This window comes from Garra rufa, chromosome 7 (assembly GCF_049309525.1).
Source record: "Garra rufa chromosome 7, GarRuf1.0, whole genome shotgun sequence".
Taxonomy (NCBI): domain Eukaryota; kingdom Metazoa; phylum Chordata; class Actinopteri; order Cypriniformes; family Cyprinidae; genus Garra; species Garra rufa.
The window spans coordinates 6283333-6304491 of NC_133367.1; the positions used below are offsets into that span (position 1 = coordinate 6283333).

General features: G+C 38.7%; 1 protein-coding gene across 1 annotated transcript in view; it reads right to left on the bottom strand.

Moving 5' to 3' along the window:
* LOC141337870 (uncharacterized) overlaps positions 1-21159 on the bottom strand; it is a 182978-nt gene that overhangs the window by 144481 nt on the left and 17338 nt on the right. Inside the window, exons 7-8 of the mRNA XM_073843448.1 lie at positions 20419-20589; positions 3372-3542 (exon numbers count right to left, since the gene is read on the bottom strand). Coding sequence (XP_073699549.1) covers positions 3372-3542; positions 20419-20589 — 342 coding nt within the window. The remainder of the gene's footprint in view (positions 1-3371; positions 3543-20418; positions 20590-21159) is intronic.

The following is a 21159-nucleotide window of genomic DNA, read 5'->3' on the forward strand; positions in this document are numbered from 1 at the left end:
GCCTACAACATCCTCCAGCATGACCGGTTTGGCAGTGGGTCAGTAATGGTCTGGGGTGGCATTTCTTTGGAGGGCCACACAGCCCTCCATGTGTTTGCCAGAGGTATCCTGACTGCCATTAGGTACCAAGATTAGATCCTCAGAGCCCTTGTGAGACCATATGTCAGTGCGGTTGCGGTTGGCCCTGGGTTCCTTCTAATGCAAGACAATGCTAGTCCACATGTGGCTGGAGTGTGTCAGCAGTTCCTGCAAAACGAAGGCGAAGGCATTGATGCGATGGACTGGCCTGCCCATTCCCCAGACGTGAATCCAACTGAGCACATCTGAGACATCATGTCTCGGACCATCCACCAACGCCACGTTGCACCACAGTCTGTCTAGGACTGTCCGCCACCTCATCAGTTGCATGCCCAGACATTGTAAGGCGGTCATACAGGCACGTGGAGGCCACACTCACTACTGAGCCTCATTTTGACTCATTTTAAGGACATAACATCAAAGTTGGATCAGCCTGTAGTGTGTTTTTTCCATTTTAATTTTGAGTGTGACTCCAAATCCAGACCTCCAAGGGCTAATAAATTTGATTTTCATTGATATTTTTGCTGTCAGCTAATTAAACTATGTAAAGAGAAAAGTATTTAATAAGAATATTTCATCCATATTTGTAGGTATGCTGTGGCTTTAGGCTAGAGACCAGCTTGGGATCTTTTTTTTTTTTTTTGTTCCACGCCCAGCTGCTTCCGAAGAAATATGTTATCGCATCCTGCTCCCGATCGCGACATTCATGAGATTTTGGCTAGTGTAAAACAAGAAAAACTAAGTGCAATACAGCTACACAAAATAGCTGATGAAGCATATAACAAAATGCACTTGATATAGCCATTCTAAAGACAAGACAAAAACAGATCTCTGTCATTGGCTGGTCAAAACATCATTAACTCATTTGAGCTTGAATTTCATCTGCTGCTTTTTTTCTACACGGCCATGCTACCCTAGTCTATGCCATTTCAGAAGGACTTTGCTTGAGCTTTCAGGGTATTTGGATTTGCTTACTTAAGGTTTATCTAGTGTTCAGTATCACGTTGTTGCTAGACCTACATGTTGCTTAAGCTGTTGCCTTACAGCAAGCGCTGGTACCTGGTTACACTTGAAAACGCAAGAAGCTAACGTCAAGCTGGTGTTTAAGGTCATCTGAAGGCCACCTGAACTTAAATTGCATTCCCAATGCCAGATGAGCCGTAAGCGGCAAGCATATTCAAGAACGATCAGGTGGCCTTAATCAACAGCTTATACTTTAGCTTTTTGCAGTTAAATGTTTGACTGTGTACCCACACTTGCAGTAACAACCAATAGCTAAAGCAACAAGCAGGTCTAACTTCAAAACATGATATAGACATTAAAACTAGAAAGCAAAATCACAGTAACCTGTTACCTGAAAAACAAGACCTTCTGAAATAGCATTATTCCTGAAATATGCTTGCTGCTACGGAAAGAAAGAACTGGACATTTTCGCCCTTTAGTCATCGCTGAATGTCTTCACAACCTAAGTTTCTTATATTGTTCTTATTGCCTAATGCTTTATTATCATCAAACATAATTTGTTGTTTAAGACAGTTGTTCAGTAATGTTTGTTTTCTAGGCATGCTGTTGCTTTAGGCTTATTGTTTGTATACCGAGACGCTGGTAACATTACGCAATTAAACTACCACACTTAAAATTGTTTTTAAAGCTGTTGTTTAAGGTTGTCTGATATGAACCAGGCTTGTTGCTTAAAGCTCATATAGTATTGGGAATGCTGTTTTTTTTTTACTTAGCCAACTATTTTTCCAATTTACTGTTTAAGTCAATGATATGCTGTTGCTTAACACTATTTATGAAAACAGTAATGTGCTTGAAACTTAACGCACCATACATAGATTTTGCTACTAAGGATGTTAATTATGCTAACGTGTATCTCAGCAATGATAACATGGTTGTTTCCAAAACTCAGTACTGCATTAAAAAGGGACATGCTTCTCTTCTCAGATGCTTATTAGAGAAAAGGACACATTTGTTACTTCTCTTCTTTGCAAATTCATGCTGCCCCAGTTTGTCAGATTAAGGATCCAAAACATAATGAGCAAACAAATGTTTGTTGCTACACTCTGGTAAGGGGATTGCTGTTCTTTGTAGCTGCTAATAAAGGAAGAGCACCCCTATGCTACTACCTTTCTTCTGTAAGGTGCCACTGTCTTGGTCTCTGACCTTCTCAGATGTTTCATCAGTTGTAGTCGGGGGGGGGGGGGGGCTTGCATCAGCTGTTCACATCTACCTGCAGTAATGCTACTCCCATAACAGTGTTCCTAATTAAGCATTATTCCTTAGAACAGAACTATCCCGCCAAACCATACAGTATGCTTAATGTCTTTCATTTTGCTGACAGTGGCCCTATAACAGAATTATTATTAGGAAAGTAATTTGTATATGGCAAGACATTGTAGAAGGAAAGACAATTTAAACTTTGAAAATTGAAATTGGTTAAGAATTGATGATGACATCACAGTTTTGTCCACAACTGCTTAAAAAAAAAAGAATAACTCATATTCTCTGAAACAAACTGAATCAACATTGAACTGATTTGACCTGAACAATGACAATTTTCTATTGACTTTTTAGAGATGATTTACAGCAGAACTGAATTCTGTTTAAATCACTGATTCACTGTAAAGCTGCTTTGAAACTATCTGTATTGTATATTGTATTGTCACTTTCCAGCGATATCGTATACTATTTGACCTGAACTGGATGATGATATCACTGAATTCATTGATGAACTGCCTTTAAATGAAAATTGATTGTTTACAATAATGTGTTACTTACACACTATTCTGCTGTTTAAATACTGTGAAGTTGCTTTGAATAAAGGTGACTTGACTTGACGTGCTATATAACTAAGCATGCCTTGACTTTGCTATTTTTTGTTCTGTTCACCATGAGAGCATTTTCATTATGCATGTTTGTCTGTTTGTTTTAGAAGATAGTTATTTTAAGCAATATAAAAACGGTACAGACTTCAAGAGGACAATTCCCATACAGTATATTTTATCAGTAAATGCAATACACAAAAAAATACACAAAATGTAAAAATAATAATAGTCTAAACCATCATCTGTATGTTAAGTTATTCCAAACTTGAGCATAACCAAATACATTTTGCAAATGGCATAACACAATGTGTCGGCATAGGACAGTGTCAATGACAGACTAAAGGCATAAATATAAAAGTATACCATGCAAAACATACAAACATGTTCATTGTCAGTTCACCATGTCTGGTTTTCCCCCCTTATGTTTTGTTGAGCTAAATTTTTGTCTATTGTCACACAACTTACCTCATTATCTCCAAATGACACTTCATATTTTCCAGTCCAGTGCAGAGCAGCTTCACTCCTGAATCCTGCAGATTATTATTGCTCATGTTCAGCTCTTTTAGACTGGTATCTGATTCAAGAACTGTGGCCAGAGCTGAACAGCTTTTGTTTGTTAAGCCACAATCATTTAGCCTACAAGGGAAATAAGATAACAGAATAATTATGAATACATTTACTAAATAAAAATAATAAATATATTAGTTAATCCAAATGACGGCATATATTTTAAGTTGTTTTCACATTATGCATGCTTTACAAACAAAAGAAATGCAGGGGTGTAAAGTAACAAATTACAAATATTCATGTTACAGGAATTATTAGTATATATATATGAGTAATTGTACTAAGTCGTTAAAAAATTGTGTACTTTTACTTGAGACCATTTTAAGTGATGTTTCACAACTTTTACTCCACTATTCTCCTCTGTTTGTGGTTGTTACATGCTTTATTTTATTTTATTTTTTATCTATCAACGTGACTGGATAGAGAGAGAGTAATCGGTCTTGTGACTCTTGTTATATCAACTTGTGCATAGAAAACTTTAAACGCCAACTGCTGCTAATCATGGCTGTTGGAAAGGCATTCTTCAAGAAGCAATTAATTCGAGTTAGCAGCATCTTCCTCTAAGTTAATTTTGGGTTTCTGCTTACTAAATGATTTGTATATATGCTTGCCTACCTACATGGCCTGAAATTTGGTGTAAATTGGTGGGTATTGTGTACAATGTTAATAACTCCGACATGTGCCACATTCATAATGCGGTAAATTCTATCTCCCATTTACCAAAGTACATAGGTAGAGAGATAGACACAATCTGCACTGACGCGTCTCACCCGCACATGCGTTGCACAGCAGAAGTGTTGTCAGATGCTTATTATTTGTATGATAATTTGGACCACTGTACGATCAATAATGCTTATACTTACAATATTTATTGATCTAGCTGTGGATCCTTCATTTACCGTGCCCTGATTTTAAGCCAATGAGTACTATTTTGCGTCCATGACACCATCAAATCTGTACTGCAAAAGGTCCCCCTCAACATCTGGCAACACACAGCCTTCTGATGACAGTGACTCAGAGAGTTTGGACCTTCCCATTTACTTAGTAATTTACCACATAGTTATTTATTTGTAGCTGTAATTTGCAGGTCTTGTCAAAAAGTTGTTGGTCCAGATAAATAGCTATATTCCATACATTTGATTTGTCTATGATCATTTTCTTCAAAATACAATACATTTGAGTTTCTGGTCAACATTTGGAAAAGTCGGCAGCTTTTTAACTCCTGCCTGAGTTTGAGTGTGCAATGCGCACTGTTATAAAGTGTATTGAGAACACTCAAAAATGGCTGGAAATAAAGTACTGAAATTAAAGGACAAGATTCAGTATGCCATGAAGCGTTTTTACCACTTTAATAGTTAACTGTGATGTTTTGATGTATTTTAAAACTGCTGGATGATAGATATATTCTTAACTCTTTTTAACAAACAAGATAATGTGAATGACAGTATGTACATTTTCTAAATGTTTAAATTGCAGTGTACCACATTTATTAAAAGGTAGTAGAATCCAAAGCTCCGTACTCACTACTCAATACTTTTGAGTACTTTTAAATTGACTAATCTTTTACTCTTACTCAAGTAGTTTTTTGAACAAGTACTTTTTACTCACAGTATATTTTTTTTAAAGTTATGCTACGTTAACTTGAGTATATTTTTTTCAGTACCTATTCCACCACCACTGAAAATAAATCAAAACCGAGCTACAATAATGGCAGCAACAGCAGCTGTGTAATGGGGAAGAGAGAGAGAAAAGACACAGGCTCTAGTCAGGCCAGTAATTCTGATGAGTTGTCGGACAAGGGCCTGGTGAGGTTGTTATGATTTTTCGCAGGGAATGTTTGTTTAAAGGAACCGTATGTAAGAAATTTATGTCAGTTAATCATAAAATGGCCCTGACATGTCACTAGACATTAAGAAATCATGTTCATTTCAAATACTTATAACACTGACAACAGTGGTCCGGCCAGGATATTGTCATTTAAAAGTGAGAGTTGCAGCCCACAACTGATGTTATTGTTGTCATTTTGTGTTTTGGTCTGAGACTCCACCCTCCAGCTATCTACCAATCACGAAGTCAGTAGAGTTTTGTGATCCGGGTTGCCAGCTCTGTTAAGGCTAGTTCACACTACAGGATTTTAAGCCCGATTTTAGCCCGATTGAGCTCGCCGACAGGTCGGGCTGTAATCGGGCAGTAATCGGAGGGAAATCAGGGGGTGATCGGCGCTCGTCAGTCTTTATGTGTGAACTACTCAAAGACACATCAAAGAGGCTCGCTGACAAGTCACCGACGCGTCGCAGATGAAAAACAAATATCTAGCATGTTAAATATCTGGACAAGTCGGCCGACTCTGCATCACACCACACCCACAATAGTCGAACTAATATTCATGTAAATTCTAATATTCACGTAAATTCTATCCACCGGAACAGCGGAGTCAATAACATAGGGTTAACGGTTAACATTCATCAGTTAACGTTACTCAGGAAAAATGTGGATAAACATGTTTTACTCTCCTCCAACTCTCTCGGAAGCACACACAATTCGTGCTGCCCACGTTTACTGATCCACTCTTTTACCCATTTTCTTAGTTTTTTCCTTTTTTTTTTTTTCTGGAACAGATGATTGCGGAAACATCTTTCAGTGTAGGGATGCTCATTTCGGTTAATTTTTCTGACCGACAACAGCTGCTCGTTATCCGAACATTAACCGTTAACTGGTAAAATTAGAATAATACATTTGTTTAAAATAAAAACAGAATGCACGAGTATCTGTGATGATACATAAAAAAATACAAGCAAATGTTTTATTAAACTAAATAAGTATGAACTAAATAATTAATCTAATTAAGATGACAAAACTAAAACACATTGAATCCTTCTACGCGCTTTGAAGAATGGTTCTGTCTTATTCTTCTCGTCGGACATATAAATATATAGCAGACCAGCCTATACCTCAGTGTGCCTAGTTTTTAACATGTCCACATGCTGCACGGATAGACTGGAACGCTGTCTGATCCGCGATAATAACACTTCACAAAAATCCTTTCAATTTGTGGTTTGGGACTTATCATCCACTGGTCACATGTGGAGAAACGTGTTTTCACAGCGTTCAATAGCCAATCAGAGACATATCTGTTGATGTCATTATCGCAGTAACCAATCAGAGGCGGCTATGTTACAATCCACTCACCAATCAAAGTGCCGGTTTCAGTTTGCTGATTTCTAAACCTCCGCGAACTCTCTCATTAAAACAAAGAAAGTGTAGAAATGATGTAAATAAGAGATTAATTATACAGTGTAAATGTTATTTTATTACTTTTTATTAATTTTATGAGATTGCGATGAACTACAGTAGCCTAATGTATGAGTGACAGCTTTCCAGTGATTGTAAGGGGAGCGCGCACTTTTTAGACTATAATTAATTCAGAATTGAATACATTTATTCACAGATTCACTCTGATAACCCAATACCGCCATTGCCATCGTGTTGCATAGGCTACTACATCAGTTACACAAACTAAGAAGGTAAAGCAGGTGCTTACTCAGCAAAATATGTCAGATGAACAGCCGCAATGCACATGTCGACACACGCCTGTGAGTAAACATTATTTTTTTTCTTTCACCATGCAACAAACGTTAAAATAAATAAAAAAATAAACCGTTCAACTGATAGTAATAATAAGTTAAATTTCTTACTGTCGGTTAACGTTAAACATCAATATGAGCAGTGCTAAATTCTTTGCAGCATCAATTTTCAATTCCTGTTTTGCGTTGTTTCTGTTTCACTTCTCATGATAAAACATGGTTTGGGAACGGTATCGCTGGACGATAGAGTTGTTGTCAGGTCCTGTAGTGTGTGACCTCCTGTTGCAGATCATTTATGTTGAGTCGCGTAGTGTGAACATCACAACGACTTAAAGACAGACAATTAAGTCATGTAGTCTGAACAGCACAGCGATCTGCCGATGTTTTAAGTTGTGTAGTGTGTACGAGCCTTTACAGCTGCAGATATACGAACGTGTCGGATAAAACATGTATAACGTTACGAAACGTAAAAGACCTCATTATGAATCCGAAATACGTCGTGACAAAGTCCGAAATAAAAAAAGGATTTGTATAGGAGATGCCTTTGAAAGATGGAGACGGCTGAAAACATAGAAGAATTTGAAGATAGACGCCATCGTTGGTAATTTTCTCCTGGACATGTAAGATTCATCTATGTTTGGCTAACTTTGCTTCCGTAGGCTACACAGTGGATTCTCCGCGGTCGCCCGTGCTAAATGCGTTCACAAAAAGCTTTATATCGCACCACTAGCAGGGTATGAAAACAATCTATGTTCCGACTGAAATGTGGTATTACAGTACATCTTTACGAAATATTTGGCTAATCGCCATCTGTAAATTTCTGCGATACATAATTACTTCGCAAAACATCTCTCGTGAAGCATAAACATAATTAACAGAAGAAAAACAAATTTCTGTGTAAGATCCGTCACTTGCCATTCCTTGAAGCAGCCTACTCCTGCAGTTTAGCTGGCAACCTGGAGTCAGGGGGGAGCGGGAAGGGACACACCGTTCTACAGTATTTTGAAAGTGATTGCAGTACCAGTTTTGGCCGCAATCCTACATACGGTTCCTTACATTCTTATTTAGGCTATTTTCTTTTTTAACTGTATTGTTTCTTTAATATTTACTTTACTGTTTTGTAGGCTGCTTGTTCACAATTACAGCTCTTATTGTCAATAATGTTTGATATTAATGGCCCTGACAGTCAAATGGTTATCTATAGTTTTATCTGTCCAACATATACATATACATTACATATTTACTGAACATATACATTTACATATACATTATATATTTACTGAGCCAAACTGAATCAACATTGAACTGATTTAACTGAATAATGACTATTTTCTATTGTCTTTTTAGAGGTGCTTTACAGCATAATAGAATTCTGTTCGGATCACTGATTCCCTATTTTCGTGTCTTTAACTTTAAAGCTGCTTTAAAACTATTTGTGTTGTATAAAGTGCTATATGAATAAACGTGTCTTGACTTACACAACATACTTGTTTTAAGCAAAATATAACAATGGTTCAGACTTCAAGAGGAGAACCCTAAACTCCCAAACAGTACATTGTTTTAGTAAATGTAATGCAAAAATGCAAAAATAATAATAGCCTGAAAGCATCTTAAATTAAGCTTTTGATATGCAATTTAATATACAAACGGACATGCATCATCATAGATACAATTGAAGCATCAAATGTTTAAGTTATCACTACCTTGAACATAACTAAATACATTTTTTAAATGATATAGTAAATATCAGACCAAATAAAAAAAGAACACAATGTCAGGCAAAAATATAAGATTATCTCCATGCACAACATACAGACTTCAAAGTCTTGTTTTCACCTTATGTTTTTTGTTGAGCTCTGTGATGGCCAGGGATATGGCCACACATCTCTGAGGGTAACACACACACACACACACACACACACACACACACACACATACATACCTTGATTGTTTTAATTTATTTGGTATTGATTTGAATAATGTATTTAATAAGACACAAATGCAATTTATTTGTTTTCGTATACTTTAACTTTCAGTACATCGTGACTAGTTGGAGTGCACACAATTAAGTTCGCTGTTCTGTTTGTGGTTGTTTGTTAACATAGTTTTCTTTGAATTGAAGTTACTGTGCTGCCGAAGCTACCGGGAGACGAGGAGGAGGACAAGCTCATAGATCTATAGAGAATGACTAGATGTCTTAAATCGAGGTCTAAAGCGTCGCACAGGTCGGCCATCTTACCACAGGCTGGCTTTTTGGCGGATCAGTCGAACCTGAGGTAAACGGAGGTAACCTGAGGTAAGGTAAGTGACCTGCACAAACGTTAATACTGTTATCTCACTGAAATCTTGATGGATTTACAAACTGTTATCAAAAAAAATTATAACGTGGTTATGATTCTGGATGCTTGAAGATGTTTAAATCACAGCTTTTCTCCTCGAAAAAAAAAAACGGCTTAATCATGCAGTTTAGTTGTGTAACGTTATCACAGCTAGCTAGGTATCCTGAGGTAAAGTTAAGGTGAGTGATCTGCACAAACGTTAATAACATTACTCTTAACTCGCTGAAATTTTGACATATTTACAAACTGTTTGTTCCCTTCCGGGAAATCGGCTGCGTCATTCAAACACTATGGGGAACGTCATTGGCAAGCCTCACTCTGAATGTAGTCTGCCAACCAATCAGATGACGGAAGAGACATCGCAGGGGCGGTGACGTAAGCGTCCAGGAAGTATAAAGCACGTGCGTTTCAAGCCGGCTTCAGCTTTTGTCATTCAGCGAAGCGCTTTGTGTGTGTCTGTTTGTTAAATGTCTGCTGCTTTTCTGTGCCAGTTTGCACAACTTTGAGTAGACATGTCAACCAAAAAAAAATGGGGGGAAAGAGTTTTTATAAGAAAGCGAGGCAGAGAGACAGCTGCACTTGTGGGGTTCGCAGCTCGATCTGTTAGAGGGAATGGAGACGGGTAACCCCCTATCTGCTTCCTCGCATGGCAGATCGGATGATCTCCAACTGGATGAGGAAGCCCGCGCTGCGGTTCCTTCCTACCAGGAATAGGTCTCAACGTTTCCCCTGTCTTCCTCCGAGGAGGTTGATGTGGAGAACGTTGTCAAAAGTATTCAACCACCCCCTGACTGCCTAAATATGAGGAGCTGTTGGAAGTGCTGATTAATTCGATAGCCAAATTCAACATTAACTGGCACGCTGAATAAGAGAATGAGCCGCAGGAAAGCAAACTATATGTTTTCTGCGGACTAAGTCTGCACTTCCACAATGGAGCCTTCTGTTTTTTCCCGATCTACACGCTGAACTGTCTAGATCATGGAAAACCAGTTTTCAGCACGCTTGTTCACCCCCCTCAGTTTACTATCTAATAATGGGAGGCTGAGCGAGCGTGGTTATCGGTCGAGGCCCCGGATTGAACAGGCGCTAGCCAGCTATCTGTCGCCCGGCCTTGCATCATCTTTGAAGGCTCCGTTTTTGCTCTTCAGGCCGCCTAAATAACTACAGGCTTGATGGGCAAAATGTACATGTGGTGGGGCTGCTGGACGGGAACTTGAAAGCCCCAGCCGTGTACTAGCTCCTCACATAAAGAGATTTTCGGGCAGCGTGAAAACTACTGCCGAATATATCTACATGGGTCCTGTATATGGGGCGTTTCTTACTACTATAAGGCCAGAGCAGGGTCTGGTTATTGAATAAGAAGGAGGTGGAACGACAACTGCATTACACAGCCAGGTCTATTGTGAATTGAGACGGCTAAACCCCTATCTCCTTTCTCTTCTGACAACTGCTAGCCAATTGCTGGTTGTGGAAGCCTGCTGCGCGGTACTTCCTCCAGCAATGGCCCACAGTGCTCCGCCTATCCTCCTCTGAGGAGGTGGATATGGAGAGCATCACTGACGTTCCGCTCCCTCAATCGCCCACACCTACAGCTAAAACAATCAGTTCAGGTGTTTCCTGCCGGTTCACTGCTACAGGGCACCGAGCTGGAAGCTCAGGACAAATTAGAGGCCAGTCTTGAGAGGCTGGTACCCTTAGTAGAATTTCTGACAGCGTTAATACTACTGTCGAAAGTGTCTACATGGGTCCTGCGTACTGTGAAGAAGGGTTATTATATCTAAGAACCCCTTTTCAACTCGGTGTTTCCCACCGAGGTGGGCTCCGAGCAGGCTCTAGACAGGGGACCATCGAGGTGGTCCCTCTTCAAGAAGGATGGGGGGCTGCAGCCCATCTTAGATCTCAGACAGATGAGATTAGCACTCTCACCCCAAACTTTCACAGAGTGTGTGGATGCTACCCTGGCTTCTCCGTGATCCCCGGACATCCGCATACTCAACCACTTAAACGAAAGAATTGGGGTTGAGGCTCAACGCCAAGAAAAGTGTGCTGTCTCCATTATAGAGAACCACTTATCTAGGTGTTGGATGGATTTCGACCACGATGCAGGCACGTAAGTCACCTACTCGGGTCGAGCCGATCCTTACTACAGTTTCTGCGGTCAAGCTAGGCCTGCCACTCACTGTTAAACAGTCTCAAGTACTGTTAGGTCTTATGGCAGCTGTAAGAACCAATGTGATATCTCTTGGGCTGCTGCACATGAGGCCACTACAGTAGTGCCTCAAAACCAAGGGGTTTTCTCCGAGGGGGAAGCCTTTCCACAAGTTCAAGGTCACGCAGCAACGACTATGTGCCTCGGACATGTGGAAGAAACCTTGGTTTCTTATGGGAGCAGACGTCCTGTCGAGGCAGGGGCCGAGGTCCGGGGAATGTGTGCTTCACCCAGAATGAGTGAATTAGCATTAGAGAGTGTCTTGTCAGACCCAGTTGGATCTATTTGCGACTCGAGAGACATTGCAATGTCCCCTCTGGTGCTCTCTAGTGCTTACAGCTCCTGCGGGACTGGACACTATGGTACAGACGTACCTCTGCTCCCGGGAATTCTGGAGTGAGTGTGACCCCTGATGGGGCACATTTCATGGAGGCCGGTCTCTGAACCGAGGTTGCTGAGACCATCCTTTACTCCAGAGCCCCTTCTATGAGGAAACTCTATGGCCTTAAGTGGGAATTATTTACTGCTTTGTGTAATCAGCACTAATTTGACCCAGTTCACTGCCCGTTAGGTACAGTACTGGAGTTGCTGCAGTCTCGCATTTCCGCAGGGCTAACCCACTCCACCCTGAAAGTGCACGTGGCAGCATTATCGGCTTACCACGCCCCTCTCGGTGGCCTTTCAGTGGGTAAAAACCTGTGTTCTGGCAAGATTCACCAGACACAACTCTTTCCACCCTTGTCCTAGCTTGGACTTGGGACTTGGCAGGGATTTGGAATTACGGGGGCGTGGGCATCTCATTCCCCAGAGTATTTGAATGACGCAGTGGAGTTCCCGGAAGATGAATGCATGTACGTATGTAACCCTGGTTCCCTGAGGGAACCAGACACTGCGTCATTGACTTTAATTCCCGCATTTCTGCCGCGCATCGCTTCATTCCTGGAAGCTGAAGCCGGCTTGAAACGCACATGCTTTATACTGCCTGGCCGCTTACGTCGCCGCCCCTGTGACGTCACTCTCGTCATCTGATTGGTTGGCAGACTACGTTCAGAGTGAGGCTCGACAATGGCGTTCCCCAAAGCGTTTGAATGACGCAGCGTCTCGTTCCCTCAGGGAACGAGGGTTACATACATAACCCGAGACATTTTCTTACAAACGTTATTAACTTGGTTATAATTCTGGATGCTTGAACATGTTAAAACTGCAGCTTTTCTCCTGGAAAAAAACCCTGGCTTAATCGTGCAGTATAGTTGTGTATCACTGCTAGCTAGGCTACTAGCTACCCAGTAATTTGGGGCAGGGCAGAATTATGCTTTCTTTTCACTATAATACACACATTATAAACATGATTTTACTGAATTTACACATGATTTTCCATCTGGTCGGTTTGTTAAAACCTCTTACATTATGATTTCTACAGGAAATTGCTGACAAGATGCCAGACTTTTGCCTATGGCTGCTGTAACCCCCGTTGTCTCGAAAAAAGAACCCAAGGGATCACCTTTCACCTGTAGGATATTACAATATTATGAAATATTTTTAGGATAATAGTTAGTTACTTAGTGGAAGTATGTACATATTACAAAATAGTATTTCTAGATTGTTGTTGACACAAGGTTTAGAATATTTTGTTTACATAATCACTGAATGTTTGAATATAGTTTTTAGTGTGTTTATCTTATTCTTGAAGTACATACATTCATAAATACATACATACATTTACCACCAACATATGATAATCTAGGTGTTTACTTGTGTCCTTGGCCTTAAATGGAAAGATGGACAATAATTTATATATCTGGGTACATTTCTCACTTTTTTAAGGTTTCCTAAATCCAGAGAGAGGAGGAAGAAGTGGGAAGTTGCCCTAAGAAGGGACGGTTTTGCTGCCACTGACAGGACACTGATCTGCAGTGAGCACTTCAAGACCGAGGACTTCGACAGGACCAGGCAGACTGTGCGGATTAAAGATGGTGTTGTGCCATCCATTTTCACCTTCCAAGTATATCTTCAAAGGGAATGTGCATGTGTATCACTGACCAAAATTAATTAAAGGTGTATAAGACTGATATATCAATATACACGTGATTAAATGTGATTCGTTTTTGTTTCTGCAAGGTATATAATTTGTTGTTTATTACAGCACATTTTAGACACTCAAAACTACTTTTTATTAGTCAGTAGCAATAAGAAGCACAACAACTTCAAGACAACTAGAAGACAACCTGCCAATGGACTTGATGCCTGATGTAGTATTTGCAAGTGAAATGTCACAACTAATGATAGCATCATATAGGTAAGGGATAATGTATAGAATGCCAGTCATTATTGGGAAAATAAGTCCTGACAGGGTGAACAGGACCCGGACACACAGCGGGGGGACTTATTCCCAATAATGACCGGCGTTCTATACATTATCTCGCTTATTACACGGCTACTTGTCAAAACGAAGCAATAAACTCTCCACGATATGACTCTTTTGCCTACATAGCCTAGGCTATAGCCTATTTGTTACCGTTCATCGTGGCTTTTGCTGAGAAACAAATTACAGATTACAGATTTAACATAGGCTCGAACGTTGGGAAGACCCATTCAACTGAATGGAACTTTCTGCACCCCTTCTTAAAAGCCGTGTAATAACTTGTACTGTTAAATCCTTTATCTTGGTAGTACCCAGAAAGGTCTATGATGGTGTTAGTAGTCTATGAGCCCACTATTATTTGAGGTGGTACTCTGTTAAAAAAAAAAGTTTGAAAACTACAGGCTATCAAACTTTATCTGTCATTCATACACTATAATGAATAAACATTTGTGTATTCAGTGTTTTTATTTATTTTATTTTATTTTATCAAGCAAGAAAAAGTATCAAATAATTATTACACTTTACACTTACATTATTTTATTTTTCTGAAGTGTAGACCACTTAATGCGTGGACACTTTCCATTCCATACTTATTTTGAGAGTAAAGAATCACATTTTTTCCAATAATTTGCTGGTGGGGAGAGAGGAAGCATGGAGCTAACAAAGTTAATGCGAGGCAAAATATTAATTTTTCTTGAAAACATTCAGGCAGGTGGTGATGAAGGCAGACACATCCATCTTTGAATATCAGCTTCAACATTTCCATAGATCGACATTTGAAATGAGGGATAAGGTAGGTCTCAATTCGATCCCTAAGTATTTAACTTGTGTTGATATCTGAATATTATTATTATTAGGTATATTAGAACCTCCTGAATTGAGAGGCATCAAAATTGTTTTAGAGTGGTTAATTTTAAATCCAGAAACCTTGCCAAATTCAACTAGAACTTTAAGGGCATTAGGGAGTGAATGCTGCAAGTCAGATAGAAACAATAAAGTATCATCTGCATATAGAGAAACAGAATGGACTGATGAGCCTAACTGAATTGGAGTGATATGTTTACACTGTCTAATGAACTGTGCCAAGGGTTCTATTGATAGATTAAACATAAGAGGGGAAAGTCGGCATCCCTGCTTTGTGCATCTACAAATAGTGAAGATATCTGAGATAAGCCCTTTGGTAGATACTCTGGCTATGGGATTGGTGTATAGGGTTTGTATCATTCTAATGAACTGATCACCAAAATTAAACTTTTTCAATGTATACCATAAATAACCCCATTCCAGCCGATCAAAGGATTTTTCAGCATCAATAAATAGGAGGCCACTTACATCTACATACATTATCTGCAGCCAATTGGCCCGTAATAAATTCTGATTGATCTGGGTCAATTAATTTATGAATCACCGATTGTAAACGTCTGGCAATAACTCTAGCATATATTTTAACATCTTCATTAATCAAGGAAATAGGCCTTTAATTAGAGCAATCTGAATGATCTTTATCAGGTTGAGGTAAAACTGTAATTAAAGCCGTATTAAGATCTTTATGAAAGTGGCCCCTTGATATGGCATCATTAATAGTGCGCAGCCAAATGTGACCTAATAGATCGCACAGCACCAAAAATAAATCAACTGGGATGCCGTCAATTCCCGGCGACTTTCCCTTATGTGAACCCAATATTGCATTATGCAGTTCTTCTAGTCTAGACTATCAGCTTCTTCTTTTGACAGTTTGGTTAAATTCAACCAGTGTTGTTTTCGTCAATGATGACGATGACGAAATCATTTCGTTGACGCAACTTTTTTCCATGACGATAACGAGACGATGACGAGATAAAAATGGCTCGTTGATGACTAAAACATGACGAGACATGTATGAGTTTTCGTTGATGAGACGAGAATAGACGAAAATGTTAGTGGGTGGTCTGTCAGACGTTTAAAATGCATGACATTTCTGCTTATTGTGCATGCCAATTAAAACCGGAAAATATCTGCCGCTATGGCAAGCCGTTTTAGCATTAAAAAACTCCTTGCCATACTAGTATGGCAAGCCGCTTTAGCATTCCATCCTTGTTTTTATTTTATGTTTTAAAACATTCCTTCATTATTGTAATTATTGGTGAAAATAGTCGATCCGGAAGCTCACATTGTGTTTAACTATAGATCTGTTATTTTCAGAACTTAAGTGACACTACCCAACAGCAAAATACTTACTGACCTACATTAATTTGTTAAAAGACTACTTTATCCCCTTTTTTTGACTAAAACTAGACTAAAACCTTTTTGACTTTTCGTTGACTAAAATTGGACTAAAACTATCACATATAGAAGTAACTAAAATTTGACTAAAACTAATAACCATTTTAGTCCAAAAGACTAAGACTAAGACTAAATCTAAGATGGTTGTCAAAAACAACACTGAATTCAACTGGTCAAAAAAAAAAAAACTATTTAACTGATCTACATTAGGTTGTGTTTCTGAAGTATACGATTTTTCAAAAAATGCCTTGAATGTTTTATTAATGTTTTATTAATGTGGGATGCGAGGTGAGACCACTTTTAGAGCTTTTGATTGCCTGAATGTTGTAGCGTTACTCATGTTTTTTCAAAGTGAGCGCAAGGAGTCGACTTGGTTTGCTTCCATCTATGTAATATTTATGTTTTGTAATATGCATTAAATATTAATATATAAAAGAACATGTCTTGATTAGAGACTGAATTTTGGTTTAAGTTAATAAATTCAATCAATTCTGCTCTCAGTTGAAAAAGAAAGTCTTAATTTTGCAGTAAAAAAGTATTAAACCTCCATCTGGAAGGTTTACAGAGAGTGTTAATCTGGATGTGTGAAAGTACGGCATTATGATCTGAGATACTTTGTGGTAGAAATTCAATATTGATTAGATCTGAAAGTAATGATGAAGAAAGTAGAATATAGTCAATTCTTGACAATGATTTGTAACTTGGGGAAAAATAGGTATATTCTTTGGCAGTAGGAATATGTAGCCACCAAGCATCACACACATCTAAATCCATAGTGAACAGTCTCAATGCTGTAGAAGACTGAGATTGTGCTACTGAGAATGACGGATTGGAACGATCTAAACTTATGTCAAGCACCACATTCATGTCTGCTCCAATGATGATTGAATAGCCGCTAAGAGATAAGAGAGTTTTCGAAACATTTGGAAAAAAGGAGGCATCATATGAATTTGGGGCATAAATATTAACAAATGACAACTTCTTTCCTCCTATTGAAGTACAACAATATGCAATTCTGCCATCATTATCTGAACCTGTATATTCTACAATGAAGTTAGAATTACGTTTGAATAAAATTATCACCCCTTTCTTCTTAGCATCACAGTTTGATGACACTATAGGAATATAATGTCTGTTTTGCAGTGTTCGGTTATCCGGTGCAACTAGGTGGGTTTCTTGGAAGAATGCTATATCAATCTTTTTTCTGTGTAGAAGATCTAAAAACCTGGTACGTTTGTTAGGAGCGTTTAACCCCCTAACATTCAGTGACAAAATATTTACTCTAACCATAATCTGTAATTGGGAAACTCACGCAAGATAACATGCAGAGGTTATAGCTTATTGAAACGGTATCCATTACACTTTTCACTGATGTAAACGGAAAACTTGAAATTCCTGAGTGCTTTATGCGCCTGTGCGCCCCTCCCTCTCCCAAATCCTCCATTAAGCCAACGTCTGTGGCGATCGCGAGGCAATGTCTAAGCACTAATCACCTTATCAACCCCCTGAGAAAGGTGATGTTGGTAGATTCTAGATTAACCAGACGGACATTGTTGCAACGTGACCGTCTTCTAAATCACTGCATTTTCGTTGAATTTGTTCAATCTGATACAGGCAAAGATTCGTATCTTTTTTTGTTTTATGAAGACTGCCTTGAAGGTTGTCTACATTCGTTGTGATATTCACCAAACTTTTACTCAGAGACTCCATTTCTTCTTTCAATGTTCGGAGAACAGCGCCATTCTCGCTAATATAGTCATTAAAGGGAATTAGAGCCGTCTTTACTGCCTCTGTAAGCATGCTGGAAACCATTTCGCGCATAGCTTTTTGTTGCGCTTCAATTGCATGGCTAACAATGGAGGCCACGTCGTCCTCGAACGTTTTGAGGCGTTTTCCTCCCAAAGCTTGTTTTTGAGGAGACATCCACTTTTTACCCGAGGCCATTCTTAAAGTATAACTGATATGTTGACAGAAAAAGAAACAATCTTTCCTCAATATGAAAAAAATTACTGAAAATAGGAAGTTTTCTGTCGGAGCCTAGTGGTGAGCTGTCATCTTGCAGCGCGCACCACTGGAAGTCTGAATGATAAACAAATAAACATTTGTGAACATCGAAACTACACCCAGGGGTAGACAACCTTTACATTTATTTGATCACATTTGGCTGTAGATAGATTTATGAGTTACCAACACAATAGATTGGCCGTAACACACTCACCTATTTGATAATTACATTCCCTCTCTCTGTCTCTCTCTCTCTCTCTCTCTCTCTCTCTCTCTCACACTTTCTCACAAACACACATACAGACACAGATACAAGTTAACATTTTTTAACATTTTCCCTATTATTTTGTCACAATGCACCAGAATGCTTCGTTTCTATGTGAAGATCACAAAAAATTCACCAGCCACGACTGATCATGAGTTATAGTAATGCTAACCCACTCTATTTCTTCCCCTCTTAACCTCCCTCGTGAGGTAAACCTTTTCAGTCATCAGCCATCCTTGTATTTGATGTCCCACTGGCCCTCATCGCACCTGAAGTCCCAACCCAACGACTGCCCTACCATCTCTTGTTGCTGTCCCCTTGTCCAGACTTCCTGGCCTGCACAGCCTTGCGACCCACAACCTGCCAACCTATTCACTTTTCACTTCATCATCACTGATCAGGCCCAGCCGGATGAGGACCAGAACCAGCACCACTGGGACACCTTCATTACTTCGCAAAATTTGTAATGAAAATTTAAAAAAATTAAAATAAAAAAAATACATCAAATGTCTCTAACACCTCGGTTCAAACATTGATTATAATAAATCTTCAAAAAGTGACTTTATAATGTCTTAACAAACTGGTTTACTACCATTTTATGTGTAAAAATATTTTTATTAACAATTTGGAAATATGGACTTTAGTTCTTTGTGCTGTGTTATAGTCATCACTGTACAGGGTGGGGATTTCAACATGCAGCGTTTCTTGATGTATATTTGTTAGGGGAAATCTTGTAGGCTTTGTCTACTTATTCTAGAACATTATTCTATTTTTTAGAACATAAGATAATTATTCAAAAGTATTCAGTGTCATAACTACATATTTGATGTTTATAATAAATCAGACCGTTTGAAAATCGGTTTAAAATTGAGCACGTGCTCTATCGTCCCTAAAAGCGTTAAAAACAGCTTCAATCACTAACAAGAAATTAGCTGTGTGTAAGGGGATATTCACACAGGCAGTAAGAAAGAAGCTAGTTTACGAAAGTGACATACAAATGTAAAAAAAAAAAAAATAAGCTTAACGCTAAAACCAAAGGCCTAACTAGACAACCGCTTTAACAAAATATTTTTTGAAACACCGTTTTTTTTAAAACTTACATCATTACTACCGTTCGCTTTGTCCGCTATTATTTGAAAATTCTGGAAGTGCTCTGCTGAAAGGAATTATGGGATAGGTAGGACAGGAAAGGATCCACCAGACCCATCCTTCCAATTCGGGGAAAAGGAGGACGTATTTGTGGGCCGCATTTGAAGGATCCTACAAATTTGGACAGCCTTCGTCGCGGTGCTGTGACGTGATCCTTCAAATGAGTCCTCCAAAGGATGTAGACCCTGAATTTGGACACAGCCTATATCTATGGACAAGCTGCTGAAGTCAGGTCCGTGCGTTATTAAGGACCGGCGCGCAGCCTCCGCTGACTTTTAGTTCCGCCCGTTTACACCAATAGACAGAATAACCGCGAGGGAAACATGAGACTGAAAGACCGAGGATTGTTTGTTTAATTCTTGATCTTCTTGATTTGTATTTTGTTTATTATACATTTATTTTATATTACTCTTAGTTTCAGCATTTAAGTACTTTGTTGTTGTTGTTGTTGTTGTACTTTGTAGCAAGTGTCTTGTCTCTACCTCCCCCCTCTTGTAGTAATATGGACTAGTCAAATTGTTTAAATGTGCCCTGGGTGTGTGATTTGGAGTGAGTTTGGTAGTACATGTTGAGTTTAGTTTGCTTTGATCATTTTCTTTGTTTCTTCATAGGCCTAGTTTTTTTTGATGGTTGAACTTTTTTGTCAAACCTTTGTTTTGTTTTTTTATTTATTAAAATAATTATTTTCTTTGAAACTTTTTTTTATGGCCCTCATTATTTAATGCTCAGTCCCTCATAATCTCAATTTTGTTCTATCGTCACACAACTTACCTCAGTATCTCCAAATGACACTTCATATTTTCTAGTCCAGTGCAGAGCAGCTGTACTCCTGAATCCTGCAGATTATTATTGCTCATGTTCAGCTCTTTCAGACTTGTATCTGATCCAAGAACTGTAGCCAGAGCTGAACAGCTTTTGTCTGTTAAGCCACAATCATTTAGCCTACAAGGGAAATAAGATTATAGAATAATTAGACTGAATACATATTTATATTTCATTATTTGCTAAATACAAATAACAAAAATATATTCATTTCATCTACAGCTAAAATTACAATAAATTATTAATTTGAAAGTGCTAGTTCCATTATTTCAAGGGGGGAAAAAGTGAATTCTGATTAAACATTTTAACCATTGTGATCATGTGCTCAACATCGGCTACAATGCACAATGCTATAAAAACATGATGTAAAAACTAAGGATGCATCGATCCATTACTCAGTATTGGTATTGGCTCCGATACTGGCCTTTTCTGGAGAGACAAAACTAATCCAAATCCGATATTGTGCGTTTACTATTCTGTTTTATTGTTGAGCCCCACAAAATGCACAAAAACATATAAAGCCTCATTAAGTTTTTGTGTGTAAACTCCATAATTCAGTGTGAGGTACAGATTAATATTTAAATCATTAATTTTTTTTTTTTTTAAATTTAACCTTTATTTAACCAGAAAGAGCTCTCTGAGATTAAAATCTCTTTTACAGGAGTGTCCAGGGGGCCGTTTCAGAAAGGA